Source organism: Aspergillus multicolor (assembly GCF_047715735.1).
Source record: "Aspergillus multicolor strain CBS 133.54 unplaced genomic scaffold BDW74scaffold_2, whole genome shotgun sequence".
NCBI classification, from domain to species: Eukaryota; Fungi; Ascomycota; class Eurotiomycetes; order Eurotiales; family Aspergillaceae; genus Aspergillus; species Aspergillus multicolor.
The window spans coordinates 20,134-47,173 of NW_027395953.1; the positions used below are offsets into that span (position 1 = coordinate 20,134).

Consider the following 27,040-nt stretch of genomic DNA (forward strand, 5'->3'; position numbering starts at 1 on the left):
TGTCGGTGCATGCTCATGTAGTAAGAGCCCGCCGCCAAAAAGGACGGAAATGATACTGGAACCGAGGAGGAGTATATGAGGATGAATGCTGAAAGGACCCTGACATCCTAGGCTCTAAAGAAAAATCGGGAATGGAGCGGGAACCGTTTCTCGGAATGACTGAGCAGATGACAAGGTCGATGGGCCAGGCTGGTACTATAGTACTCTATTTGCGACCATCGGTTGTCCCTGGTATTATCGCGATGAGCCGATGTTTAACCTTCACTCAAGTAAGTAACATCGCCCTGCCAATGAGCGATGGGCGCTGAAAGACTTACCTAGGTTGGGGATGGTAGGACCAAGCTTTGCCACCAGCCAGGCACTGCATGCGAACATTAGGTGCACATTGACTCCAACTGTGCAGGATTAGACGACACAAAACTCCGGTTTCTCGCGACGCAGTGCCGAGGCCCTGTACCCTGCTGTCGCTCAGCCCAAGCTATATCGTTAGGGCCGCTTGGTCTGTTCCACATTGAGGGGATTCACCGCTGTGTTTTCCAAGATCGTATAATTCGTCCATAAGGTAAAGTGCCAAGGAAGCCACGGCAGACAAGACGCGCGTGATAACCAGGGGAATGCATGCCTAGAAGGTTGGCCCACCAGACTTAGTGGAAGCCAAGACGGTGACCCTGTAGAGCTATGACAGGGGTAGACATTATTGTCGTGATTTGGAAATCTGATCGGTTCGGACACTGCTTGTGGAGAGGTACCCTATTTCAGCAGCTTGGCTCCGCTGTTGGAGAAAAACCGCGATGTCTATCTCGTATTGCCGGTGGGAAGATGAACAGGGCTTGTCGATCCGAGGATACTCCGGCGTTGAGAAGCAATTCGAAGTCGAGGATTGAGAAGGCCGCAAGGGGCACGGGGAATTCCGTCAATTCCGAAGTGTCCTGTCAGGGACAAGCCATAGAGTAGTACTCCGTATTCCGTACTATGAGTGAAACATCGGCCGAACCTTGTCAATGCGCGCGCCTCCACAAGCAGATTGATGCCCCACTGTCGTCGGCTTGATTCCGGTGATCGTCGTTCCCATCGAAGATTCCCGAGGTCGAGTCCCACTCAATGGAACCGCTGCCGGGGAGGACTGAATTCTGGGAGCATCCAGGGATGAAGCGATAAGTTTCGAGCAGGTGCTGAAGAATCCTGAAGAAGGCAAGTGTATGGTAATCTTCACCACTGCTGCACCATTATTACCAACAGAATGTTTACCCCTGTCAGGCCGAGACCCCATCGCAGATTAAGTCTTTGTTGAACCCTGTCTATCACCGACTCTAGCGCAACCCTTGCCAGCCACAAGCGCGCCTTCCGGAAGAAATGTCTCCATCGCGATTTCCCCGATTGGCGCGCTTCAGCCCAACGGCGGCGCCTTCCTCCTTCCCTGCACTCCACCGGACTGGGCGAGTCGGTTGCCCACTGCCACTGGTCAGTGGGCGTATTCTTAGCGGGCTATACGAGCTTTTATTCTACTCCAAGCTAACGCACCTTGACTGCGGCAACGCGGCATACAACCAAGTTTCCAAGGCTCCAAGGACTAAGAGACCGCGCCGCCCCCTGGCACTTTATTGACTACTGCGCCAAGATGGCCTCGAAGCGTCGAGCAGCAACGCTTGTTTTGCTTTCTCCGTAGCTATATGCATTATGGCTTGATTCTGTCCCTAACGAGGCCTCGTGATCGCAGACATTTCCCTATCTGCCCCTTGTTGGTGGATATAAAATCATCCCTGTTTCGCGACGATCCTTGCTTTTCTCTAACCATCGGCAAACTTTTTTTTCTCTTGTCTTTTTCTTGCTTTTTATTTTTTTTCTTTGTCTGTTTTCTTTTCCCGTGCTCGCTTCACGGAAGTCCAGAATGCGTTTCTCTTTTCCTTTCGCAGTGGCAGCGGCAACTCTCGCCGGCATCCCTCAAGCTACCGCTGTCGCCACGGACATCGGCATCGACCAGTGGGATGCCCTCGCAGGCAAAGCCTTGGCCAACCAGGTGCTGTACCAGTTCACCAAGCCTCGATACACCGATAGCGAATGCACACCCTTCAACGCCGCTATCCGTCGAGAATGGTACATTTGCCCTTGCCATGAACAGTTTCTCGCATCGCTGACTTCTTACCTAGGGGAACCCTGTCCTTACAGGAACGCAAGGAGTACATCGACGCCGTGACCTGTCTTACCGAGAGCCCATCGCAAATCGACCCCGTCCTGGCTCCTGGTGCGCGGACTCGCTACGACGACTTCGTTGCTGTCCATATTAACCAGACTCTGAGAATCCACGGAACGGTTCGTTCTCGCACCTCATTACATACTATTTATACCGGGGAGGCGGATGCTAATAAACACAGGGCAACTTCCTAACATGGCACCGGTACTTCACCTGGGCTTACGAACAGGCCCTCCGCAACGAATGTGGCTATACCGGCTACCAGCCATACTGGGGCTGGGGGAAATACGCCGATGATCCGCTTAACTCGCCGATCTTCGATGGCTCGGAGTATAGCATGTCGGGTGATGGGTCTTATGTACCCCACGATGGCCCGAAAGTCTTCGAAGGCTTGGTCCTGGAGCCCGGGAATGGAGGTGGCTGTGTCACATCTGGCCCGTTCAAAAAGTACGTACTCCTACCTACCCATAGCATTTACTACACTATCCAGCACCTACCCACCCCTCAAAACCCAGCTAACATACTATGTTACCGTAGTTTCACCGTAAACCTCGGTCCCCTCTGGGTAACCCTCAACGTCCCCGGCGTAACCGCCCAAAACGGCACGGGCCTCGAATACAACCCGCGCTGCCTCCGGCGCGACATCAACCCAGACTCCGCAAAATGGACGACCGACGCCCACGTCACGGATCTAATAACCAACTACCGCAACATCTCCTCCTTCCAAGACAGACTGCAGGGCGACTTCCCGAACGGGTACGTCGGCGTGCACACAGGCGGCCACTACACGATTGGCGGGGACCCCGCGGGCGACTTTTATGTGTCTCCGGGGGACCCGGCGTTCTTTTTACACCATGCGGCTATCGATCGTCTTTTCTGGACGTGGCAGAACCTTGACCCCGCGAGGAGGACTTTTGTGGTGGCGGGGCCGACGCTCTTGGCTGGGAGTGGGGCGAGTCCGAATGCCACCCTGGACGATGTGCAGTACTTTGATGTTCTTGCTGAGGATCGGACGATTCGGGAGTTGCTGGATACAACGGCGGGGCCGTTTTGTTATGTCTACCTTTAATTCAGGGTAGATTTAGCCCTGGGGCCCGATCGCGTGGAGATTGCATTGTGCCCTGAGCAGAGTTGCATGTGCACTGCCATTAGGTAATAATTAGAATCATTATATATAAAAAGAACACTTACCTGAACCAGACATCCACGCTTGCGTAGCAATTTTCATCTTGTTGGCATTATGGGAGTCTCGCAAGTCGCAAGTTTCACGTCGAGGTCGGGAGGTGTAAGGCAGGCAGTCATTGCAGATCAAGGTGAGCAAGCCCTAGGAGCCTGGCTATAAAAGCTGGGCACTGCCTAGGTATACCTAGTAGGTACTGGAGTAGTAGTAAAGAATGGTAATCTCTTCCTGGATGTGCTTCTTTCATGTTTTATAACCGCACCTGGGCGCGATGCCTATCCATATTCATATCCAATAGATACCCACCGTAGGTATATGGGCACCGTAACACCATACACTCAATCAAGGTAAACCCGGAAGCCAGATTGGAAGCGCAAATTCCAGCCCCAGCCCCAGCCAACCCCACTGCTCTGAGGCATTATATGATTATGATTTAGAATCCGGGTGCTGTCCATACCTAGGTACGACATTTGTTGCTCTGCAGGAGAAGAAGAAAAAGGCCGGGTTCGAAGCACAGATATTTATTATAGTTCCAATGAAATGGACTCGATTCTCCCGACCCGACTCCGACTCTGACTGGTGATGTCGGTACCTAGGTAGGGTAGTATCTGTGGACAAATATGGATACTTACCTAGTCCCCTACTGGCAACAATCTTACTCTCTGTTTCTTTGTCTTTTGATATTTCTACTTGGGATATAATCTAGATGATACAGACAGGGAAAATAAGGCTGACAAGGTGATCGAGGGGGTTTCAATAACTTAGAGGTTACCTACCTACCTTAGATAGGGCTCGGGCGCGTCTACGGGTGGTTGTGGTGTGGGGGCCACCGTATGCAGCCACGTTGTTAAACCCTACCGTACCTAAGTAAAGTTCCAGATAATAAGCTTCGTCCTTCCTGATCATTTTATTTTAAGAATATACAAAGCCGTCTTTGAGAAGCTTGGAGACGATTGTCATTGACGTCGTGTACTCGTCACTCGCTACTCGCTGTAAACCCAAAATTAGCCCTAACTAAGCAGATCTGCTCGTGTACCACCTGCTCTGCCTGCCCGGCTTGCTTCGAATTCCAAGTCATCAGGTCATATCCAGATCGCATTACCCAACCCAAGTCACCACTCGTTTCCCTCTTACAGGATTATTTCCTCCTCCCTCCGTCGAATCTCAATCTCCGCGTCCGGATCCGCACAAACCGCAACCGCATACACCATGTTTTTGGGAACATAGCCCTTCTTAAGTCGAAACTCATACTTCAGCAGAATATGGCAAAGAACAATCTTAACTTCATTGGATGCAAAGAACCGACCGGGACACGCGTGTTTCCCGAATCCGAAGCCCATGTGGTCGGGCGAGGGGGAGACGAATTGCGCGGATGTTTCGTTGCCCAACGTTTCGCGGAGTCGGAGGAATCGGTAGGGGTCAAATTTTTCGGGGTTGGGATAGATTTGGGCGTTCCAGTGGTTGGTGCAGGAGATTGAGATGGATGTTCCGGCTGGTAGGGGGGTGCCGTCGGAGAGGGTTATGGGTTTGGTGGCCATTCGGCGCATGGAGGCTGTAGTCTAAGTTAGCTATCAACAATACATTAGGCCATTAAAAGGATGTGGTGGTGGTGAAAGGGTTGTTGGAGGTGAAAGACGTACTAACGCTCATCGGCTTCAGCCGCTGCGTCTCCTTGAGCACACTATCCATGAGCTTGAGCTTGTAAAGTGTAGACTTCTGCCATCCCTCCTGCTGGATGACAGTGATGACTTCTTCGCGTAAATCAGAAACAAGCTTATCCCTTCCGCAAAGGTTATACAGCACCTGTATAAGCAGGTCTGTTGTCGTATGAATGGCCGCAAGAGAAAGCCCTAACTGCGCCGCAGCAGGGTCATAGCCCCGCCCCTTGGCACACTCCTCCACCCACTCCAGCGCATCGAGATATTGTTTCGGTCTCTGTCCTCGTCGGTACGCTGTCTCCTTGTCTCTCCTCCGCTCCTGGATCAAGGGCGTGATGATCCTCTCTGCTTCTTGGAAGCCAGCTCGGACTTTTCTGCAAGGAGCCATTATTCGAGCCGCGAGCGGACGGAGGAAGTGTGGCCACAGCTTCAAATACTGGCTAGCGATAAAGGCGTCGATCGTGTAGTCGATCGTTATGCGGAGCCATTTGGGGTCATGGCAGACCCGGTCGCCCAGGAACACCTTTGAGGAGATTTGAGCGACGATCTGGAGGATCGTGCCTCTTGCGTGGACGGAATGCCAATCTGGGTCTATAAGTGGTTTGTTCTTGAGTGGTTTGGCCAGAAGAGCTTACCAAAACTATCAGCCCAGTTCAACCTCAGCGCAGCAGCAACCTCCTCAGATAGTGGCTGGGTTATACTCTCTGTCCAGTAAGCGATTAGTGCTACGATATCCGTTCCCAGAACTAAAGAGACATACCAAGCCGCTGCGTCAACTTCATCCTCACAGCATCATAAACTATGATCGCGGTATCACGCTTGAACGGCTCAAAGCCGCTAATATGCGGATCATAGTCCGCCTCGATTGCACGACTGAGGTCCAAGTTCGGATGGCTGCGGAGCTCATCCGCATATTGGGGGCCAAGTATTGTCTGGAAACCACTGTTGGTGATGATGTTGAAGGCGGGCCACTGGGTAGTCAGTTCTCGTTAGACAGACAGATAGGTAAGGACGCGTACCTTGTGCAGCCCTGAGGCGATTATACCCTGGGCATCAGCAGCGAACCGTTTCTGAGCGGCGAAGTACCAGAACTCAAATCCTTTTCTTTCGTTGGCCCAGGGAAGGGTGTTTTGCGGGTACCTAGAGCTGTAGAAAAGGTACAGGACCACGAAAAGAAGAAGGACTATGGCGGCTAATCCGGGATGTAAGCAGATGACGGCGAGCAGAGACATCATGTGAGACAAATGTCGCGGTGAGCATTTTGGAAGGAATGACCATCAGAAGTTGAAGCTTAAGAAGGGCCGGCCGAGGGCTCAAGGTTCGTCAGGACAAATCTACGTCTCCGGGGCCAGGCACGATGAAGTCAACCCCGAGATAAGAGGTTGATCATATCCCAATGATGCGGGGGTGCTAGATGCCACTTGATAAGGCACAACCTCAACTTTCGGGCCACGTCATGATAAGCAATGCCCTGAAGTGTGACGAGCGGGTAATTACTAGTCTGGCAGGGGCGTAGCAATGCTACCTAGGTAGCCCGGACTTGCCATCTCCGGGCTCAGGGTGCGTTGTTGGCGGATGATGTATCCACGCCCAAGCAAACCAGACTTCCCTGCTGTCTAGCTAGATGCCGAACTTGTTTCCCTGCATGATAGATATATGGAAAGCAGTCTTTATCTCGGGGATCAAGTAGAGGCATCGTCCGGTGCCGTGGATGGGACTCCGGCATTCTAATTGGTTATCTCAAGCGCTTCTCAGGGGAGGAGAAGATAAGCAATCTGCAAACTCCGGTCATCTACTAACTTTGCAGCTAGTGAAGCTTGTTTAAACCGTTGTATTCTTCCGCAACGTTGCCGAGATCCGGACTTCGGAGTATGTTTTCACTGGAAGATTACCGACGTCCACTCCAGCGTCTGAAAGGCTAACTTGAGGCTAGCAACCCTTGAATGATGTTGAAGATTATTTGTTGAGATCTTGGCGTCATCCAGAGAGAGCATGGATGGCAATAATGGTGCTGAGCCGGCACGGTCTCAACCTGTCTTGCATGTTAGCCGAGGAGGTGCAATCGCAATCTCCATCCATGAAAGCTCGCTAAATATGAATAAAAGGAGCTAGATACAGCGCTCGAACATAAGTTATGAAAGGCTTAAGATGTCTATGATATCTAAACCGACTCTCCCCCAGCCAAAATATCCACGACTTTTTTCCGAAAATTCAACGCAAGTTCCGCATCCCCCGTACCGAAGTCCCCCATCAAACAACTCAACACAGCCTGAGAATACCCATAGCCCATCTCCGTCGGCAGTTTCTGCTTCGCCCACGCGACAAGCTCTATGAGAACATCCTTGTCCTTGGGCAAACGACCCGTCTTCTTCGTCTCGCTGATTTTCTTGGCCATCAGTCGGGACATTGTAACCCAGATACCAATCTCGAGAAGTACAACACCCAAGGCATAAATGTCGTGGCGTCGCTCAAACGGCTTATCGGGGTCTCCCTGTCGATCAGGATGCCGGTACAGGTTCGGCTCAGCTTCGAAGTCGGCGGCCATGGCGGTGCCTTGGGCTTCCGAACGCGAGTAGCCCCAGTCGCTCAGGTAGGCGTGGATCCGGTTCTCGCTGTTTGGAACCCTGCGGTGTTGTCTGAAATCAGAGGCTTGGATGCCTGTTGGGGTATCCAGGAAGAGGAGGATGCCGCGGCTCCAGATGTTCTTGTGCAGCCACCTTGAGGCGTGGATATTTTGCACCGTGAGCGCCAGACAGTGCGCCATGGCGAAGCGATCATTGAGCGATGGCTTGGTGCGTTCGTTGGCGGACGGTTTGGCGGGGCTGGGCTTACCGTCGTCGGAAATGTAGGAATGCAGGGTGATGAGATTTTGCATTTCGACCTCTTGCGACGTAGGTAGACGGTACAGGAACATGTGTCGCTCTTCGTACGGTTGATCAATATAGCCTAGGCACTCCAATGCATAAATCTTCGGGGACTCCAATTGATCGGGCTCGCCCTCGGGTTTGCGACTAGCAAAGGTGCTGTTTTTCAACAACCAGGCGAGATCGCGGATGGGTGCTTTTAGTTTCAGGATCTCCTCATGGTAAAGGCTATCCCTCCGCAGCTTCTTTGGATACTGATGGTACTCCACAATGACGGTGGTGGTCGAGACACCACCAGGTTCCGTCCAGTGTCCGGATTGGAAGGAGCCATTCGCTGCGGGCCCTTCTGCAAGCTTGACCTCACCCTGGAGGTCTTGAAAGTCGTCCGGAGCATGTGCATCAACCATTTTCTGTCGCTGAACCACAGGCCCAAGTCCGATCGCGTTGAGCTCTTTGCTCTCGTTACTATTCCCTCGAACTAGGATCTCCAGTCCAGAATTCAGCATCTGGTCTCGCAGAGCCGTCGTCCACTTGGCGTAGTCATCCAGGAGCCTCTCCAATTTCTTCTTATCGAAAAGCGACCAGTCGTAAGCGACTTTCTTCAGCGACATTGCCTTGCTCTTGGCCCGTTGCAGAAGCGACCCCTCTGTTCTCTCGTCCAATGTCAAGTCGCCCAACTCGGTTGTCGCCATGCCGTATTTGACAGCGACTAGTTCGTACTGGGCGAGCGACTGGCGCATCTGCATCAGGAGGTCGATGACGGTCTGGGCGATTAAGGGGTCTGCCTTTCCTGGTAGAAGCAGACCGCGCTCCGGATCAACGAAAAGGCGTTGGAAGGTCCGCAGCGTCGACAATTGAATGTTGAGCTTGAGTCGCATCGTCAGCCGGTCGTCGTCGAAAGACTTGACATCGTCGATGACGCCTTTGATGAAAACAGTGACTCTGTAGGCTTGATCGATGGCAGTGCAGGCGGTCCCGTAAAAGTCCATTTTGGCGAGTGGGTGGTGTGGTGTTGAGGGGAATTGGAGAAGCGGGGTACGGAGGGGAAAGCGAAAGGTCAGTGTTGAGTGTTACGGTACCGTAGCGAGTGTCGGCGCTTAGAGTGAGGCTGAGATGCAGCTAATCACTTAGTGAGAGCACTATTGACAGGGAACTCGTCTCAGCCCCCATCCCGCCGTCTTCAAATACTCGCCACTCCCCAGCGTCCTGAAAGGACCTTCACCTTGAGTCAACTCCTCGCAGGCTCGTGCTGGCAACAATGACGCTTTCCCTTTCTGACTTGGAGTACGTGCTCGACGATGAGGACCTCGACTTGACTCGAAACCGGTTCACCAACTTCCTCGAGACGTCAATCACCGACGCTCGCAATGGCAACCTTAACCCGTCTTTCCTCCGTTCTGTCTCGCAGTTCACCGAAATCCTCTCTCAGACGGGCATCGAGGGGCCCTGGGAAACAAAGTCAAGGAATCTTGCTTTGCGCGCAACCAAAATCGGAGACGGCTCGCAGTTCACCGTCTTCAAGGAGCGCCCCGAATATGCCGAGCTCAGGGCCCATCCGCTCGTCATCAAGCGAGTGAACGTGGACCTTGTGCGAGCTGGAGACGCCCTGTTTGCGACCAGCCAAGACTACCAGTTCTATCTGCGCGCTCTTGGCCTGGAGGTTATGGCGCTCACCAACCCCTCGTTGCGATCTCACCCTAACCTGGTTCGGCTGGTGGCGTGGGGGTACGACTATCCATACGCCGATATGCCGGTGCCCACTCTTTACGTCGAAGCGGCCTTGATGCCTCTGTCGGACTTTCTTGCAAAGGATAGCGGATACTACTGCTCGGTCGACGTCAAGTATCAGCTCAGCCTAGACATCGCAAACGGCATCGAAGCCTTGCACCAGCTGAGAATAGTGCACGGAGACTTAAAACCCGATAATGTCCTGGTATTCCGCACGCAGGATGAGAAGGTTCCATTCCGGGGAAAGCTGAGTGATTTTGGGGTCTGTATCGACTTGGAGACTCCCGATAGCCCGCTGACAATCATGGACTACCGGGGGACGCCGAAGTGGCTGGCTCCCGAGGTGTTGAACAAGGACCTGTCGCGCTTCTGCCCTTTCCTGCCGGACTTGATGTTTCGCTTCGATGCCTATAGTTTCGGTCTGACTGTTGTCTCCATCTTCGCAAACCATGGCCAGACGCTTGCTGATACATCTACCGAGTCGGTATCTGAAGTGCTCTCCCAAGCTCTTCCATTTGCCATGCGCATGAAGCTGCGCGGAGCCATCCTGAGGCTTCTCGCCGAGGACCCAAGACAGCGCCCACTCCCATCGGCCGAACTCCTGAAGACAGACACCCCAGCATATACATCCTGGTTGTCGCTATGTCAGATAGAGACTGGCAAGACGCTCAATAACATTGGTATAATCAACCCAATCTACAACAAGGGGCCGCTTTTCTGGCAGAGAACTAGGAACCATATAATCAAGGACCTAATCAAGCAGTACGACGCAGCAAAGGACGATTTTACGGGCAGCGTGCTCTTCGGAATGGCCCAGGCCGTTACAGGTTACATGCCGCATGTGCGCGGCCGTTTCGAAGCGTACTTGACCGACGCCGCCGCAAAAGGACACTCCCCAGCACGGGCTGTCCATGGTCAAATCATGTCGGCTCGTGAACAACACTTGGACTTTGAAGCAGAGGTGCTCGAGGAATGGGCATTTCAAGCAGTGTCTCAAGGATACCTCTTCTCCCCGCCGTCCGCTCTCACTGCAGACAGAAAGGCACGAGCTCTGAAGCAGTTCCGCGACAAAGGAGGGTTCTGTATGGATCCGTTTTTAGAAAAGTCAATGATTATTGAGGCTGCTCGCAGTGCCGAAGGAGCATTGCGTTGGATAGAGAGGCAAGGTTTGCTGGTGGACCAGAACAGAAACACCATTCTACACGCTGCCGCTGCTCTGGGTCGAACGGAAACAGTCCGAGCACTGGTCCAATCTGACAAGGTGTCTGTCGACGTTGAAAATGACGACGGAGAAACCCCGCTGTACAAAGCAGCTCAAGCCGGTCATGCAGAAGTTATCAAGCTTCTGCTCCAGTGGAATGCAGATGCATCTCGCACCACACGCCAGGCAAAGATTTCTGCGCTTCATTGGCTGTTTATGCTGCCGGAAACTTCGATTCCCTCAATTGCCTCACACTTTATCGCATCAGGAGCGGATGTCAATGCAGTGATTCAGCCTGTAGTTGGCGAAAATGCTGATGGATTGCCTCAAAGACTGGACCTATCCCACTAGTAAGTGCTCGCTAAAAGTGTACTTCGCCGTACTAACTATAGCCAGTCCGTTTGAGCTCCCCTACGGCACACCTCTGCATTGGGCCGCTTTATTTCGCAATATCGTCGCAATGGAGGCACTTATTGAACAGGGTGCCAAAGTGGACGCTACATACCACTATTCCGATAGCGGATCAAGGCCGCTCGCGTTGGCCGCTTGGCTGGGTGACTTGGAAGTAGCCGAGTGTCTGATCAAGCACGGGGCAGACCCTAGTCTAGTTGACTCCAAGGCAAGGAATGTCCTTCATACTATGACCGAAGATTCGCCTGCTCTGCACGGGTTCTTGCCTCGTCCTTGGCATGCGTGGATCAGGCATGGTCGTTGGGAGACGTACTTGCATCGGATGAACAAGCTGATCCAGTTGCTCGTCGACGCCGGGGCAGACATCAACGCAAAAAGCAAGGTCTACAACAACCTGACACCCATCGCCACTGCTGCCGACCCGAGGGCCTGGGATGGGGCTGTGATCATCGCTCTTCTCGAGGCTGGGGCAGATATTGAGGGTGCAACCCTGTCCAATGGAACGTCTGGTAAGTTGTTATCCTGTTTTCCCATTCCTCTAGCTTATCAAGTACAGTACTCCACTCCTGGGCTGAGGTCTGGGGTGATCGTCTGAACTATCCATGCTCATACATTCCCACCTTCAAACGCATTGCCACTGCCATGCTCAGCCTTGATGTGCGCTTGAGTTATGACCTCGGCCATAAAACACCGCTCCACTCCTTATCCCACGGCCATCAACCGGAAGACGAATTCGAACAAGCCTGTGAGTTTCTTCTGGCGCATGACCCTCCTGCCGACCTCGATGCCCAGAACCGCCAAGGGCACACCGCGCTCTCTCTCGCATTGATGCCTCCAAGCAATGCTGCTCTCTCCCAAGATTTAATCTCTTTCGGTAATCCGGCCGAACGCGGCCTCTTCTTGCTGGAAAAAGGAGCGTCGCCATATCTGGTTACGAATGACGGCCAGGACATTCTGTACTGGATTGCCGAGAACAAACTCCTCTCCGACGAGGCCACCCACAACCTTCTCATCACATTCCTCGAACGCATAAACACCATTGCCTCGAAGGCCGACGGCACCACCGAAGACAAAACTAGCATCCACGAGACCTACAAAAAGCACTTCCTCCCCAAACCAGGCGCCACCCAAACCCTCTTCGCGTCTGTCTCCCGCGGAAAACTCAAATCCACCACCCTCCTGCTCTCCCTGGGCCTAAAAGAACGCATCAACGACCTGCACCCCGCGAGAAGCTGGACGGCGCTAGACCAAGCCCTCTCCTCAGCAGAAAGAAGCCGACGCATGCACATCGAGATCATCTCAACCTACAAACCTAACACACGGCCAGCAGCTACCGCCTCGAAAACAGTATTCGACGAAGACCAGGGCCCACCAGATCGCGCAGCGGAGGCGTACTACGCACTCCCCGGCGTAATCCGCTATCTCCGGGACTCCGGTGCGCGTCGGAAATGCGAGTTGGAAACAGCAAATATCGAAGACATGGACGGGACATATATCCACCAGCCACAGGAATACGACTGGGCAGGGATCTATGGGTATGGATCCACGCCTGCTACACAGCCGCACCGCGAACAGTGGCAGATTCTGTATGACTTGGGGAGGTATCGTGCTGCGTGGAAGAAGCAGATCGATGTGATGGCTGATGATTATGCGTATCGAGTTTGGAGACCTGATGTGCGGTTTATTGAGGAGGAAAGGGAGGATGAGCTTGTTCGGAAGGTTCTTGCGAGGATTGGGGAGGTTGTTGAGGGGAGGGACGATGGGGCTGTGCGCGTTGAAGCGGAGGATCCGGGTTTGGGGGGTGTGATGGTTACGGTTATTGGGAGGAGGGTTGTTGACAAGGTGAAGATTCAAGACGGTAAGTAGGATATTGGGCTTTGCGTGATTAGGTGTTATAATAGGGTCTGTCTACATATAATTTTTTATTAGACTAGAAGAGCGGAAGCAGTCAACTTTGGAAACCAATGGCAACGAGGCGTGGGGCCGGAGGGGGGCACTGGTGGAGAGACCCCTGCGCCTCGGCCCGAGAGCGTCGGTAAGTCCAGGCTACAGCCGCAAGGATCCCGCCCGGGCGCCCGCTACCTAAGCTTCTAGTCTCGTGGGTGGGTCCGCAGGGATCAACCCTTGGTCCATTGTTGAGCCAAGTACTACGGAGTCGATGTCCATAGATCAGCAGGGCTGCGATTATAATATATGAAGCATCTATCACAAGAGCTACAGCAGATCTACTTCTGATAACAGTAAACAATAAAGCAGAACACATTTGCGCGCGCATGTCCACCGCATGCGCAGCGCAGCCCAGCTCATGCATACCTAGATACCGGTACGCAAATAGCATGCACTACTTACGGTTAGTACTTAGGTATAACTGTACGATATCTGTCCATACCCGGACAGATCAAGACCCCCTCTGCAATACCGTAGCGCTCTAATGTCCAGACCCGGACGGAGGACTTAGGCGCTTGGAGTACGGGGGCGGCGTGATACCAGATTCGGGGTCAGAGCCACATTCACATCCCTGATCAAACGACGTGGACACCCTTGACAACAAGTTCCGGCCCCGGCCCTGGCCGACACCAGACTCCCACGGCACTCCAGCTCCGCCTCCAGCTCCCTTACTGTATCTGCATCTGCATGCATCTGATTCTGAATATACTTGTCTCCGGTGGCGCCGGGCAAGGTAAAAGCCCAGCGCAACAAGCGCAAACCCGCTAAAAACCAAACCAGCTTTGGCTTCGTGGCTTAGCCCCACGGGACTCGGCTTCGGATTGTAGGAGGCTGAGCACTCAAACGCCCACTCGTCACTTTTTGTCCCCATCTGCCTGCGCAGTTGTGTTTTGAGGCCGGCGCAGTGGAACGATCCCTGTGCTTTGACTTTGATGGATTCGTAGGTCTCGAGGTTTGGCAGGTCTATGCTGCGAGTGGTTATTAGTCCCAATTCGAGGCGAATTAGAATGAAATTCATTTGCTGCAGGTAAGGTGAGGTGAAGTGAGGTCCACTGGTCGGTGCCGACTGTAGCGTAGGTAGCGTACCTTTAGAATCGTCCCTCCAACTCCACCCGGAACAAGGTCTCGGCTGCTAGTTTGAAGTGCAGTGGTTGCCGGGATTTGAAAAGCATGTAGGAAGTCAAGTTTCGCATCATGGGGAAGTTTAAGCTGGGCGGGATGTTAGTAGATTTCCTTGAGAGGGTACGATAGAACAGCTGGAGTGGGTAGGAGAGCAGGGGCAAGGAAGGGATGATACTTTGCAACGTCGCCCGCAATCTTTATCCAGCGTTTTGCAGAATAAAGCCGTGGGAGACCGAGTGCAACGGGTATTCGAGACATACTGTCTAGAAATAAGCCGGCCGAGGTGAGGGTTTGCAGTTGCGGTGCCGATATGCTAGGGACGTCGTCAGTATTCACTTAGCTTGTGAACTGACTGTGACGGCAACAATAAGATAGAAAGGACAAACCTCAAGATGTTCCCTTTTATGCTTAGCTGCCCCGCGGTTTCAAGAGACGGCAGATCCACATCCAATGCCTGAGCCTCCGCATCGTCCCACTCCGGCGTCGTCTCACACCATTTCTTGCATACTGTAAGCGTGCTGGCGTTCTGCAAGGAGGTCAACTCAATTCTGGCGGTTCATTGTGTTAGCATTGGTTGACTCCGCTGCCTTTAGTAAATGCTTGTAGGTATACCTCGAAAAATCCCCTGCCAGTTGCAGGTTGTCTTCCACGCTCCTCAGACGCGACAAATCCACCGTACTTCCAGCCGCGGGGCGCCATATCTCAATGTTCTCAGCAGATAAAAGATTCGGCGCGGATAACGCGGTCAAAGTTGGCATGTGCGAGGAAAGAGTCCTGAAATATAGTAAATCCGGCAGTCCAATTGCGGTCACCTTGGTATTATTGCTCGATGGAAACGCCCTGATGAACTCGGTGATGTTCTGGATATGCCGTAGCACAAACGGGCCTTCGAAGGATGGCCAGACCAAGAGGCGCCCGTCAAGGATCGTTCATTCGGATTCGGATAGCGCGTCGAGTTGTGCCTGGCTAGTGATATTCCAACTTCGGGTGTGTTCGTCGGGCGGGATGCAAACCTGGACACTGGGACTAGCCAAGACGCCTGAAGGGAAGAGTTAGGCAGATCACAGATCAAGGCCGGCATTCCTTGGTATTCAGGGACAAAGGGGACGTACTTGTTGGCAGCAGTGCAGCCGCAAAAATGCCCAGTAGCGACCAGGATTGGATGGGGGTGAGGTTCATGGCCACCTGCATTCTTCTGCTCTGCACCACATGGCCAACACGTAGGGGCAGGGGGCTTCTAATTCCTCCAAGTTGCCCATGTCCGAGAAAGGTGAGGGTCTTTTGGGGTGAAGCGGATGGCCCGGAGAGGGGCCGCTGGCCGAGCTTAGCGAGAGCGCTTGCCCAAGCAGCCAAGCAGCCAAGCGTGGCTTAGGGAAGGTGTGACGGGGCTAGCTAGTTTAGCTCCTCACCTCCTCTCGAGTCTCTTCTCCTCCTCTCTCCTCCACCTCGATCTTCCCTTGCAAAAGTTTCAAGAATCAGCACACTATGCTCTGTGATGTCAAGTCATACTATAACTGCCCCAGGACCATATGGCACCACATTCTCCTTTAAGCTAGCTCATTCATACCAGCAATGGGCCCATCTCGTTCGAGCAACTGTTTTTGTTTCAGCCAACGCCAAGTCCTTCCAGACCAACCTACGCGACGCTACTTGTAGTAGGTAGGCCTCATTTAAGAGTGACTCATTTTTGTCTTCAAAATCAGTCGATATCCCCCATGATGAGGAAACACACCGACCTTCCTTCCTTCGCTGAAATTTTATCCCGTCGATCTCGATCTCGACCTCAACCATTCAACCACAATGCACATCATCGAACCCTACATCGATCCCGAAATACGGGCCATCGCCCGCCAAAACAGCCGCAAAGCACTGGAAGCCTTCATCTACCAAAAGCGCCAAATGGATCCAGAGTACTCCCCGCCTCTCGACGATTTGCTCCAGTGCGCTACAGACAGTCGAGCCGACGAGGTCGCAGCCTACTGCCTGGAACATGGGCAGAAGGCTACCCGGGGCGTGTTGACTTCAGTTATTGTCCACAACTCCTTCGCCGTGTTCCGCGTGATGGTTGAGCACAAGGCAGTCCCCATCAACTGTAGTGTCCCCTGGTACGGCGATATTCTCGGTGTAATGGCGCGCGGCAATAAAATTGACTGGGTGCGATTCTGCCTTGAGCACGGGGCCGATCCAAACGTCGGCCTTGTCGAGGAGCATCTGCGCCCGTTGGCGTGTGCGGTTCATACTGGCAATTATGAGTTGGTGGACTTGTTACTTCACTATGGAGCAAGAGTGGAGGGGAGCAACGCGATTGTTCAGGCGGCGATCGATGAGGACCTGGACATGGTCAAATATCTCCTCTCAAGGGGGGCCAACATCGACGAAGTTGGGATCGAGGGCCCGCCGGGGGATGAGGGTTATTATGATATGGGGAGTCCCCTGCACCAGGCGGCGGTCGAGGGATACCCGGAGATGGCGCGCTTCTTGATTGAGGCTGGGGCTGATATCTATCTGAAGGATCCGCTAGGACGGACTGCGGAGGAGCTTGCGCGGGCGAAAGGGCATAGAGAGATTCTTGAGGCTCTGCGCCGCCGCCGGAAGGAGCTGGAGGATTCCGTGGAGGTTGAGGGGTAATCAGAGTGATGAGAGCTTGCGCTGAATATAAAAGCCTTAGAAGATTTGCTAGACACAGTATTTAGGCACCAGCCTCGTGGCACTGGCGGGAGCTGTACCTGCCTATTCTGTTCGTCTTGGCAGCTGCCTAGTAAATTCCCGCCGAAGTCCCGCAGTTCCTCCGCTCATCTCACCCATTCCCCGCGGTATTCGCCAATCCCAGACTATACGGGCCTCAAGGGTCTACTCTCATTGATTCAACCCTGCCCAAATGTCACTGAAACGAGGTCTAGAGCGAGAATCATGCGACTTTTGCTTTCGGCGCAAGATCAAATGTGATCGGGCGTCTCGCGCCAGAGGGGGCTACGCCTCGTGTTCTCAATGTGATCTCCGCCTGAGGCCCTGCACGCTGAACTGTGACGATGTCCGAGTGCATCGGCGCCGCAGGATCAGCCCCCGGCCCTCGAGGTCTACTGCGGACCACGACTTGGACCTTGAGAGAAGTAGCCGAGTCTCAGATATCCTCGTGTCATCCCTGAACGACTCCGAGTTACCAGTATCACCATCACCCCAACTGATTACGAGTATCGTTGCAACTTTACACCCAAATACAAATACCGATCTTTCTATACCAGCCTCAACCACGGGCAGCAATTCACTGTGGACAGACCTAGATATGGAGCTCAGCGCCGAAAGCATTTCGTTTCTAGATGAGGTGTTCATGCAAGAGTTTGCTCCCTCGAATTCAACTGCCAATATAGACACGGACAGTCGGCCAGACACCAGGCTACAGAATGCAAACCGGACGAGCAGCATGGAAAGGGCAATTGCAAATCAGAGCCCGATCCCGTACCAGATCCCCGGAATTGACGTCAGCACCTTAGAGGCAGCGCTCACAGCGTATTTCGATTTCGCTTCTCTAATGCTGCCCATCATCTATAGAGACGCGTTGATAGCAGACTATGAGAGCCGTCAATGTAGCCCCGCTCTTATCTTTGCAGTGGCATGTCGAGGTTGTCCCTTCATTCAGGTTCCCATTTCCATTTCAGATAAGTGGCAGCTGCAGCAGCGATTTGCTCGTGCCTTCAGACTGGCGTTTCTGGAAGCACAAGCGCAGAATAATGCAGCATCCAAGCGGACCATTCGCCTTGATGATCTTGAGGCCTTGGCACTCATGGTCGACTTTGACTACGAAGTAGAGGCAGAAGCAGATGGGACCAACACTACCACCCTTCACTCACAACTGGGCGCCTTATTTCTGACGCACCAATCTCTCGTCTTGATCACGCTGCAGTACCAGATACTCTGCCCGCTGACGCTGGAAAGAGCAGCGGAGCGCAAGACACTTCTGCTGTGGCATGTATATGGACTCGATGCGTTCTACTGTCTTGATCATGGCGTCATGCCTCTGATACAAGAAGACATTGAGGCTGTCAATATCAAGCCTCCAGCTTCCGAACGCTTCATTGGACATGAGACGAGCAGTTATCTTGACACGATTCTTTCATTAGCGGCTATTGCTAGAAGAATAGCACGCACTATCTGCAGTCCCGGAGCGAAATGCAAGGGCATTAAGCCTTGGGATGTGGAGAATCTCTATGAGCTGCTCGCAAAGTGGAGGCAAGATACATGTCCGCCGCGGCTACGGTTTACAGGAAGTCTCGACCCTGATTCTGCGACGCGAGAAGGACACAGTCAATCCTCGAACACGGTGAACAAGAATCTGCTGCGCGGGACAGTGATCTCACTGTTGGAGTGGAATTGCTACATGGAGATTGAGAGATGCCTAGAGGTAGGCATCCAAGAACGAGCCTCTGCTGAGGGCGAGGCACTTGAACTCCGTACTCGATACGAGACGCTGAAGGCAGCGGACCAGATCTTCAAGACTACACAGTACATGGAGGCCGAGACCGAGACCCTTGAGAACCGCGGCCAGGCCGCAAAAGTGGCAGGTCAGTACGAGTGTTCCCTAGTTGATCTTTGGCCAGGTATTTTGCGCAATATCTGCTGTGGTGCTGCATACTGGTTTTGCGGTCATGTCCGAAAGCTGTTACAGCAACAAATCAGAGATGAGTCGACACATGCTTACCACGCCAAAGCTTTATCCAGACAAAGGGCTGAACATTACGTCGAAAAAGCGGCCAAGCTACGGGATACTGCGGCAAGGGCTGCGTCCCATAGGGACACCGCGGATGTTGTGAGGCGGGTGGACGAGCAGCTGCATGCCATGAAGGAGTTGGTTGAACGATCTTGAGCCTATTCGATTTTAGCTAGAGCCTAGTTATGCTCGCCGAAAAGGTACCGCGAATGTCCCGTCGAACTTCCGTCTTCCGTCTCCGCGAACTCGAAGACACTCAAATTCTAAGGCATAGTCCAGATATTTATATGGCCCCCCAGCCGTCAGAATCCTACCAGTCTTTTCAGGTACCGGGTTACAGTCTCGATTTCAAACACATCAATCTTCTTATCTACTCCCACCATGGCCGGCTTCCTACTTGGCCCTATCTACCCGGTCCCTTCAAGGCTCTTGAGCTCCCCCAGCGTGAGAGCCGTCACTGCGAATCTCTCTACCTCCTTGGTGCAGGTCATGAATACAGGCCACAGCAGCTACGGAAATTTCGTTACCAATTCGACCTCCCTCTCCATCACGGCACTGTCCACCCAGGACATGGATAACCATGACTCTCCCTTCTTCGATTTCCATTTCTCGTCACCATTCCTGAACCAATCGGCAGGCAGTACGGAGACCGTGACCAGTACTTCGCTGTACAGGATCGGTAGCATCTCCAAGCTTTTCACTGTGTATACGATTCTGGTCAATCACGACTGTGAGTATTGGGATGATAGTGTCACGGAGTATCTTCCTGAACTTGCAGGCGCTGCTACTCTCAATCATGATGGCGATGACGAGGCTTCGGCTGCTCATGTCGACTGGAGCAAAATCACTGTTGGCAATCTTGCCTCACATCTATCTGGTATCGGGAGGGACTGTGAGTTTCCATTCTCATATGGAAAAAAAAGGACGATAGAGCAAAAGCTAATTTAATGTCTTACCAAGATTCCTATGGTGACTTGGCCAGTACTGATGGCTCTTGGTCTGACGCTGGACTGCCTTCCTTGTCACCAGATGATATCCCTCAATGCGGAGGCAATTCCAGTATGCCACCGTGTAATCGCGACGGTATCGTTTCCCATCAGCTACCCGAATCTCTCAACATTTATACCTAACCCATAGTTTCTCCAGAATACTTCCGCGGTATCCTTCGCCGAGCTGCAATCTTCGCACCGCAAACGACACCGGTCTATTCCAACACCGCATACCGAATGCTCGGATACATCTTGGAAGCACTCAGCGGCACTTCTTTCAGTGGGCTGCTTGAGTCTTCCGTCCTCCAACCGTTGAATCTTACAACTACCACGTCTACCATTCCAAGCGGCAAAAGAGAAAGCGGAAGCTCATGGGTAATTCCAAACGGCGAGAGTGGGTGGTTTCAGGACACGGGCGACGAGACACCGTAAGCACCATCCATCCCTATCCCTACCTACATCCCTGAGCTCTTCCAACAATGTCATCTTCCTTTTCTCTTCTCGTCTGACTGTAAATTGTATCGAAACAGTACGTCAGGCATGTTCTCCTCTTCATCCGATCTCGCAAGTTTCGGCCGTGCCATTCTCCTCAACAAACAACTTTCTCCAATCACCACAAGACGCTGGATGAAGCCGAATTCTCACACCTCTAGTCTCTCGATATCCGTCGGAAGTCCGTGGGAGATTCTGCGGACCAAGAGCCAAATTTCACGCGGCCGAGTTGTGGACCTATACACCAAGTCCGGAAGCATCAATCAGTACAACTCACTTCTGGTTCTAATTCCAGACTACAGCATCGCGCTCTCGATACTGACTGCCGGTCCAGACAGCGCGGTTGTTATGGACGCCGCGTCCGAAATCGTTTTGCAGGGCTTGATACCGGCTTTGGAGGATCAGATGATACATGAAGCATGTAAGACGCTGTACGGAACGTACGAGTCGGCTGACCAAAGCAACAACTCGAGTCTTACCATAGCCATGTCCGCGGATGGGGACGGGTTGCAAGTACAGCGGTGGACCAGTCGCGGCGTCGACTTCCTGGCTGTTATACAGGACTATGCTTCACGGACCGGCAGCCTACCTGTTAAGGTGCGCTTGCAGGCGACGAACCTGGAATACCCACCAAATATTCCAGGCAAGGATTTTAAGTCTCGTCGCGTAGCATACCGAGCGGTCTTCGAAAAAGACACGAGCCAGCATCAACTCCAGAACCGGATCATGGACCAAAGCGCACTATGGAGCTCTATCGATACGCCAACGTACGGGGGTATTGCGGTTGACCAGTTTATTGTTCACTTGAATTCTTCTGGGAGCGCGGTTGCGATTGAGCCGAGGGTTCTGAGGGATATGCTGCATAAAGTTCCAAGTTGACGTGCCCAGACAACACTCCTTGGTGCGCTTGGCTCATACTAAGGCTCCAAGTCCCTGGTCTGCATGAATCCCAGGTGGGGTGACAAATCAGTATTTAGATTGATTTTGAGGAATAGGTATCACCACTACTATATGATGGTGGCGATCGATGCCTCACCCATATGATATGCAACGCTATCGACTTTATATGTTCATATTCAATCAAGATTGCTTCCCCCAGAACTACATGGACCCAAAGCTGCACCGCTAGGCCTGTGGCTGTGTAGTCACCTCCAGGCTCGCAACCCCAAGTACCCCCTCCGCATCCACGAATGCATCCCCATTCAAGTTCCCCATCCTCGCCCCCTCCAACTCAACACTCCCAGGGAACGTATCATCCCACCTCTGCAAGATTATGCCCGGCATCATCCCCGGAAACTTCTCCCGCATGAGCACCTCCAGCTCCGGCGTCGCCATCGTATCCATCTTTTGTCTCTGTTGTCCCATGGCTACGATCTTGTCGACTCGAGCGGCCCTCGCTTCGCGGACAGTGTCAAATACGGATTCGACTTCGGATGCTGAGAGAGAGACTCCGGGATTAGTCTTGCTTTTGGATGAGAGGACGTTAACCAAGGCATTCGTGAACGCGGCGACGCTCTCGATCGCTTGGTTCCCGCCTTGGGCGATTATGGGGAGCATCTGCCACCTTTATAAGCAAGCTCCTCTCTTTTTCATGATTGTTCAGAAAAGGCCTCGACGAGATGAGGTCGTACCTTATGCCCCGCATCCCCAAGCACACCAATCCGTCCAAGCCCCGTCTTCTTATACACGATCTCGCGCAGCGGCGTACAAACCAGCACATTCCTACTCTCGAACAACTCGCCCATCTTGAGGATCGGCGTGAGGGCGTCGTTCCAGTGCTCGGAGACGATCTTCTCTTTTTCTTCCTCTGTGATTTTCGGAATTTCGGAGCCGTAACATGTCTTGTCCATCTTCTTGCTCAGCAGCCAGTATACTCTGTTTCCGGGACCCGTACCCAGGACATAAGAGTAGTCCTTGCCGAGATTCCAGCCGAGAAGACCGCGGGGGAGAGGAGTGGACGGATGTGAGGCTGGCAGAGTCGAGTGCGCGAAGAGGCAGGCGTATGTAGCTGATGCTTCTGCGGCGTCCTTGTTAGCCCTTTATCCTCCCGAAAGATCCCTCGCGAGGAGATGAGATGGACTGGAGCGTACCCTTCTCATCATCAAAGTCCCCATCCGTATTAACACCCCCGCCCATCTCCCCCGCAAGCCGCACCATCTCCTCCCGCACGCGCGAGTGCTCGCCGTCCGCGCCAACGAGGATATCACCCTCGTACACCTCCCCATCACCCGTGGTAACCACCACACGATCTTCAAAGTGCGCAACAGCCGCAACGCGCTTCCCAGCTAGGAGACGCGACTTATCCCCGATGCGATCGTATAACGTCGCCAGGAGGGTTGGTCGATCAATCCACAAACCGCAGTATCCATACCGCTCTTTCATAATCCCCTCCCACCCGCCCGAAAAATGCAGTTCCTCCCCCCTCTCATCACGCACCCACAGACTCTCCAGCACGCCACTCCCCGCCCTGTTACAGAGCTCCTCGTAAACGCCCAGCCCCAGCTGGTCCAGGATCCGCAGGCCGTTTGGTAGAAGACAGATCCCCGCCCCGGCTTTTGCCACAATGTCCGGGTATGCTTCGAGGAGTGTATACTCGATCCCATGTTTCTCGAGCGCGAGGGCGAGTGTTAGGCCTGCTATGCCGGCGCCGGATATGAGGACTTTGCATCGCCGGACGGGAGGGAGAGCGGTGTTGTTGATTTTGGACGGCATTTCACGGTAGTTGTAGATTTAGATCGTACGGTATGGGTATGGGGAGCGGCACCGTGGCGTCAGTGCACTGGTTCCGACTGCAAAAGTCCGGTGCCTAAGGTTAAGCAGACCATGGACGGAAACGTAGGTCGCTTTATACCTACGTAGGTACTCAAGGCTTGTGCAGGTAGTACAGCCAATTTCCTTTTTTCAGCTGGAGGCCCAGATCAGCGCAGCGCGGCTCAGCCGCAATCTAGGGTACGGTAACGTGGGTCTGCTGAAAGATACACTCCCCGAAGCTGATGTCTATTATTGGATAATCCGTGTATGTATGGACACTAGGTAATTAGCGCTTAATTGGGGTTGTCAGGGTACGCTAAGCGGCTCCCGGTCCTCGCAGGCTGTTCATTTTTTTTTCATCGCTACCGTTCCCGTTCATGGTCTATACTGCTTTAGGTGTTGAGTGAGTGGGTTTTAAAGACAAAATTGAGCATCGTATTTAGCTATCTAGCTACCTGTATTCTTATCCTTGGATCAGGCAGTACGCTTGTTCCTGGTTTGTCTAGACAGATACCTCAAAAAATAGCCCTAATCGATACATAGCCCCAGCTCAAATTTCACAGGCCGCGCCAAAGTTCCCCAACCAGCATGCATTATTTTCAACGTGAGTCTCAATCTCTGAATGATCTATGAAAACATAGCATAGATAGTCACAAGAGAAAGTTAGACGGATTTTATTTGACTATTAGTCTCAAGAAGATTTCACTCGCTTCGAGGGCGGGTGTCCAGAATTAGAGGCCTATACCAGTTAGCCAAGCCCTCCCACCTCATACTGGCACACATTACTTACTGCGTTTTGTTCTTGAACTTGATCTGTCTGTGTTACAACATTAATTCTGCTCTCCTTATATATCTCTTCCTCATTACTGGCCCCGCTGAGCCCCAAAACGTCACGATTTCCCATAGAGAGACGTGAACGGTTCTGCCCCAAGCTGCTTCATCACGATCTGGTCCACGGCAAGTCGCTCAATCGCTTCTGCTTCTGCATACCTCGTGTCATCAGTAGAGCTGACTGATGAAGACTGGCTGTCCTCTTTCTCATTTCCCGTGTGTTTCATCCTGCGTTGAGCGGTAATCACCGAGTTCGCCGTTTCTGAGATTGTCCATTCATGATAACGATCAATCTTATGCTCCATGAAAAGAATCCACACTTTCTGCCTTTCTTCCTGGCCAAGCCGATGGAGTCAGCCGATGGAGTCGGCCGATGGCATGGATGAAAGGATTGTAGTTGGGGGCCGGCTCAAAGATAATGGCCCTAGAACAGTCGAGATGGAGTTTGAGGTTCATTCCGCATGCGAATGTTGTTAGAATCACTGTGCAGCGTTTATCTTTCTGCTTGTCGTAGTCGAAACGCTCTTCTTTTTCGTCATCGAAGGGCTCTTTCCTGTCGTTGTTGAAACGCTCCATCATTTCCACAAGGTCACTGTCGCGGGTTTGCGGCCTCAGAACACCGCAGGGTATGGATAAAGATTCGAGAAACAGTTCCACAAACCAAATAACGACTGGCCACCGACAGAATACTATAAATCGAGGCGATGTTTCGCTCACAGAGCCATTAGCCCCAAACATACCCTCTTGTCTGAAGATCTTCAGCATGTAGTGCAACTTGGGGGATTCAAGCCCTAGGTAATAAGCCATACTACGACGCAATGCCGGTATCAAACACGCGGGATCTCTGCAGGTCTTGGAGAAGAATAGATGGAACCCTTGGTCACGGCGCTTGTTGATTTCCCCTTCGAGACTTTTGTCAGAATCCTCTTTAAACCTTTTTACAAACTCGTACAGACGCGAAGATACGGCTAAAAAGCTTTGTTCTTCTCGAGAAAATCTCGTAAAGTAATGTCCATCATGTTGAAGCTGCAAAGCCTGGTTATACTTGAGCTCCGGCGTCCAAATGGAAATATCAGGTATGTCATCCCCAATCATGGCGGTAGAAGACGGGTCGACTGGGTCTCCGGCAGCCCGAGCGAGGCAGACGCTGCTTAAAACCACCCGCAGTCCACGGTCAGTAGTGTTAATATCTGAGTCTCGAGTCAGCCTGGCAAGTTTTGCTGGTGACAGCAAGTCCAAAGACTTTGGTTTGTCTGTGTCTGTCTTTTCGTACTCGCTCTGTAGGTCTTCAGTATCGCCGATAGCAGCCTTGTTATTCCATGAAGGATCATACATCGCCACCAGGAGACAACACAAAGTTCTCTGGGCTTTCAACCATTGGCGTCGCTGTTAGGATCCAGGTACTAGGACATTGGAGGTTAGTGATCTCCTTATACGCCTTAGTGTGGATTTTTCTAAGGGCGTCGCCCTCGTCACATATCACTCGAGCAAAACGACCTGTCAAGTCGAACTCTGCTCTCTTGCATGTTGGCTTTATATCGGTTGTCTCGGACTTAGTGGACTGATCATCAGCTTGTACCTAAGTTCTTCATATCAGCATTTTGACGGGACCTTCCAGTTGCAAACGAGAAAGGCAGTACTCAACTCACCTCCTTAGGTATCACGTCATTGTCAGTTGGCTCATCGGACTTTCCCCCCTTTCCGTTTGCATCCTCAGCTCTATTCCTCTGGACAAATGTCTGGTAGGAGGTCAGAACAATTGTGCGTCCAGTCTCAGGATCCTCGGGTCTTGGGTTTGTGATTAATTTCCGAAACTCTTCACCGTTGATTGTGTAGTGTTTCTTCTCATGGTTCGAGACCTTGGCTGGGGATTGATACCATATATTAAGTTTCACTCGTTCTTGAATCGATCTCTAATTTCCAAAAACCAAGTGTCAATAGCTCTTGGGGGAGCCACGACCAGTGTCGGGTTGTAAGGTGGAGTGGTGTTTCTGGTGGAAGAGAAGTACAGAAAGTAGAGGACTGTCAGTGTCTTCCCTAGACCGCAGCCGTCGGCAAGGATCCCAGACTTGAGCTCGCCTTCCTCCTGTGCCAACATCCAGGCAATTGCCCTTACCTGCCACCCCTTCAGCACAGTCTCTTTCTCGTTCCTTTCTTGCAGTTTGATGGGTGAATTGAGCCCACAATCGGTGCCAGCCCTCTCCAGCGATGGTGCAGTTGCGGATGACCGCTTGACTAGAGCTCGATACTTCCCGATTTCCAGAGATTTCTGCTCTTCAACCTTGTCTTTCTCGGCAGGTTCTCCGGTATTGTTATCAGGAATTTCTCCTGTAATTCCCTCATCGAGGTCGATGCCTGACGCGGACTCTACATCCACCGCTGCTATGTCGCCAACATCAATCTGGGATTCCTCCGCCCCGTCACGAGCAGATGTATTGTCAGGCTCATAAATAACGCTGTACTGCGAATTTTCAGGGTCGTCTAGCAGAGCCTCCAGTGTCAGCTGGCGCTCCTCAGGAGACATCTCGCGCCGTACTAGACTGCTCAAAGATTGTGCTTTCCGAGCTTCCACGTTAGCGCTGTAAGCCCGTCTCAATATTCGCTCTCTCGAATCCAAGGTCTCATCAAGGAATTCGATGGTAGAGGAGGAAGCGTAGAGGATGGAGCGTAGAGGATGAAGTGTAATGAAGCGTAGAAGATAAAGCGTAGAGATGAAGCGTTGAAGATGGAAGGCTGTGCCACACAGGAGGAAGGAACGGGATGTTGACATGACAAGACAGGAGAAGGACGCAACGCAACAGAAGGTTCTGGATGAGAGAAACAAAAGAAAACTACACGACGACCAAACAAAATTTGCCTGTCCGTTCAAGCGTCTTCATACATTAACATTACTAGTAGTTTTAGCTGCAAGCTGTGTAGTTCACAAAGCTGGCATCTGCACTTCTAGTGCTTTCCAACAAACGCAATCAT

The 27,040-nt window shown here is 52.5% G+C and overlaps 9 protein-coding genes across 9 annotated transcripts; 4 read left to right on the forward strand and 5 right to left on the reverse strand.

Moving 5' to 3' along the window:
- Positions 1-1,861: 1,861 nt before the first annotated feature.
- On the forward strand, positions 1,862-3,390 carry BDW74DRAFT_186147 (tyrosinase family protein). The gene is made up of 4 exons (XM_073731196.1): positions 1,862-2,094; positions 2,148-2,310; positions 2,373-2,638; positions 2,729-3,390. The coding sequence occupies exons 1-4, from the start codon at positions 1,889-1,891 to the stop codon at positions 3,258-3,260; spliced, it is 1,167 nt and encodes a 388-aa protein (XP_073588325.1). The 5' UTR covers positions 1,862-1,888; the 3' UTR covers positions 3,261-3,390.
- Positions 3,391-4,265: 875 nt separating this feature from the next.
- BDW74DRAFT_41768 (cytochrome P450) lies at positions 4,266-6,410 on the reverse strand. The gene is made up of 5 exons (XM_073732736.1): positions 6,049-6,410; positions 5,790-6,000; positions 5,665-5,733; positions 5,012-5,614; positions 4,266-4,923 (listed from the first exon to the last, which is right to left on the reverse strand). Exons 1-5 carry the CDS (start codon positions 6,262-6,264, stop codon positions 4,502-4,504), a joined length of 1,521 nt encoding a protein of 506 aa, XP_073588326.1. The 5' UTR covers positions 6,265-6,410; the 3' UTR covers positions 4,266-4,501.
- Positions 6,411-6,959: 549 nt separating this feature from the next.
- Positions 6,960-8,871, reverse strand: BDW74DRAFT_143367 (uncharacterized protein). Its single transcript, XM_073722863.1, has one exon. It carries the CDS (start codon positions 8,769-8,771, stop codon positions 7,191-7,193), a length of 1,581 nt encoding a protein of 526 aa, XP_073588327.1. The 5' UTR covers positions 8,772-8,871; the 3' UTR covers positions 6,960-7,190.
- Positions 8,872-14,268: 5,397 nt separating this feature from the next.
- BDW74DRAFT_173097 (uncharacterized protein) lies at positions 14,269-15,060 on the reverse strand (the record flags this gene model as incomplete). Its single annotated transcript, XM_073727720.1, has 4 exons — positions 14,269-14,389; positions 14,478-14,615; positions 14,689-14,850; positions 14,915-15,060. The coding sequence occupies 4 exons, from the start codon at positions 15,058-15,060 to the stop codon at positions 14,269-14,271; spliced, it is 567 nt and encodes a 188-aa protein (XP_073588328.1).
- A 521-nt stretch (positions 15,061-15,581) lies between these two features.
- Positions 15,582-17,055, forward strand: BDW74DRAFT_41786 (ankyrin repeat domain-containing protein). Its single transcript, XM_073732737.1, has one exon. It carries the CDS (start codon positions 16,103-16,105, stop codon positions 16,928-16,930), a length of 828 nt encoding a protein of 275 aa, XP_073588329.1. The 5' UTR covers positions 15,582-16,102; the 3' UTR covers positions 16,931-17,055.
- A 125-nt stretch (positions 17,056-17,180) lies between these two features.
- BDW74DRAFT_173099 (Zn(II)2Cys6 transcription factor) lies at positions 17,181-19,163 on the forward strand (the record flags this gene model as incomplete). Its single annotated transcript, XM_073727721.1, has 1 exon — positions 17,181-19,163. One exon carries the CDS (start codon positions 17,181-17,183, stop codon positions 19,161-19,163), a length of 1,983 nt encoding a protein of 660 aa, XP_073588330.1.
- Positions 19,164-19,276: 113 nt separating this feature from the next.
- BDW74DRAFT_41844 (serine hydrolase domain-containing protein) lies at positions 19,277-21,414 on the forward strand. The gene is made up of 4 exons (XM_073732738.1): positions 19,277-19,899; positions 19,968-20,090; positions 20,154-20,424; positions 20,527-21,414. The coding sequence occupies exons 1-4, from the start codon at positions 19,389-19,391 to the stop codon at positions 21,365-21,367; spliced, it is 1,746 nt and encodes a 581-aa protein (XP_073588331.1). The 5' UTR covers positions 19,277-19,388; the 3' UTR covers positions 21,368-21,414.
- A 184-nt stretch (positions 21,415-21,598) lies between these two features.
- On the reverse strand, positions 21,599-22,950 carry BDW74DRAFT_143378 (FAD-dependent oxidoreductase). Its single transcript, XM_073722864.1, has 3 exons — positions 22,579-22,950; positions 22,120-22,505; positions 21,599-22,045 (listed from the first exon to the last, which is right to left on the reverse strand). The coding sequence occupies exons 1-3, from the start codon at positions 22,868-22,870 to the stop codon at positions 21,614-21,616; spliced, it is 1,110 nt and encodes a 369-aa protein (XP_073588332.1). The 5' UTR covers positions 22,871-22,950; the 3' UTR covers positions 21,599-21,613.
- Positions 22,951-24,364: 1,414 nt separating this feature from the next.
- On the reverse strand, positions 24,365-26,840 carry BDW74DRAFT_173102 (P-loop containing nucleoside triphosphate hydrolase protein; the record flags this gene model as incomplete). Its single annotated transcript, XM_073727722.1, has 4 exons — positions 24,365-25,348; positions 25,404-25,649; positions 25,720-25,858; positions 25,966-26,840. 4 exons carry the CDS (start codon positions 26,838-26,840, stop codon positions 24,365-24,367), a joined length of 2,244 nt encoding a protein of 747 aa, XP_073588333.1.
- Between the last annotated feature and the right edge of the window lie 200 nt (positions 26,841-27,040).

Coding starts and splice junctions, on each gene's coding strand:
- BDW74DRAFT_143378 (XM_073722864.1), bottom strand. CDS start 22,870: ATGAAAGAGCGGTATGGATACTGCGGTTTGTGGATTGATCGACCAACC. Junction 22,506..22,578: donor GGACTTTGATGATGAGAAGG/GTACGCTCCAGT, acceptor AGGACGCCGCAG/AAGCATCAGCTACATACGCC. Junction 22,046..22,119: donor TTGGGGATGCGGGGCATAAG/GTACGACCTCAT, acceptor TAAAGGTGGCAG/ATGCTCCCCATAATCGCCCA.
- BDW74DRAFT_41768 (XM_073732736.1), bottom strand. CDS start 6,264: ATGATGTCTCTGCTCGCCGTCATCTGCTTACATCCCGGATTAGCCGCC. Junction 5,615..5,664: donor GAACTGGGCTGATAGTTTTG/GTAAGCTCTTCT, acceptor TTATAGACCCAG/ATTGGCATTCCGTCCACGCA. Junction 4,924..5,011: donor GCTGAAGCCGATGAGCGTTA/GTACGTCTTTCA, acceptor CTTAGACTACAG/CCTCCATGCGCCGAATGGCC.
- BDW74DRAFT_143367 (XM_073722863.1), bottom strand. CDS start 8,771: ATGCGACTCAAGCTCAACATTCAATTGTCGACGCTGCGGACCTTCCAA.
- BDW74DRAFT_41786 (XM_073732737.1), top strand. CDS start 16,103: ATGCACATCATCGAACCCTACATCGATCCCGAAATACGGGCCATCGCC.
- BDW74DRAFT_41844 (XM_073732738.1), top strand. CDS start 19,389: ATGGCCGGCTTCCTACTTGGCCCTATCTACCCGGTCCCTTCAAGGCTC. Junction 19,900..19,967: donor ATCTGGTATCGGGAGGGACT/GTGAGTTTCCAT, acceptor TGTCTTACCAAG/ATTCCTATGGTGACTTGGCC. Junction 20,091..20,153: donor GCCACCGTGTAATCGCGACG/GTATCGTTTCCC, acceptor TAGTTTCTCCAG/AATACTTCCGCGGTATCCTT.
- BDW74DRAFT_186147 (XM_073731196.1), top strand. CDS start 1,889: ATGCGTTTCTCTTTTCCTTTCGCAGTGGCAGCGGCAACTCTCGCCGGC. Junction 2,311..2,372: donor CTCTGAGAATCCACGGAACG/GTTCGTTCTCGC, acceptor TAATAAACACAG/GGCAACTTCCTAACATGGCA. Junction 2,639..2,728: donor ACATCTGGCCCGTTCAAAAA/GTACGTACTCCT, acceptor ATGTTACCGTAG/TTTCACCGTAAACCTCGGTC.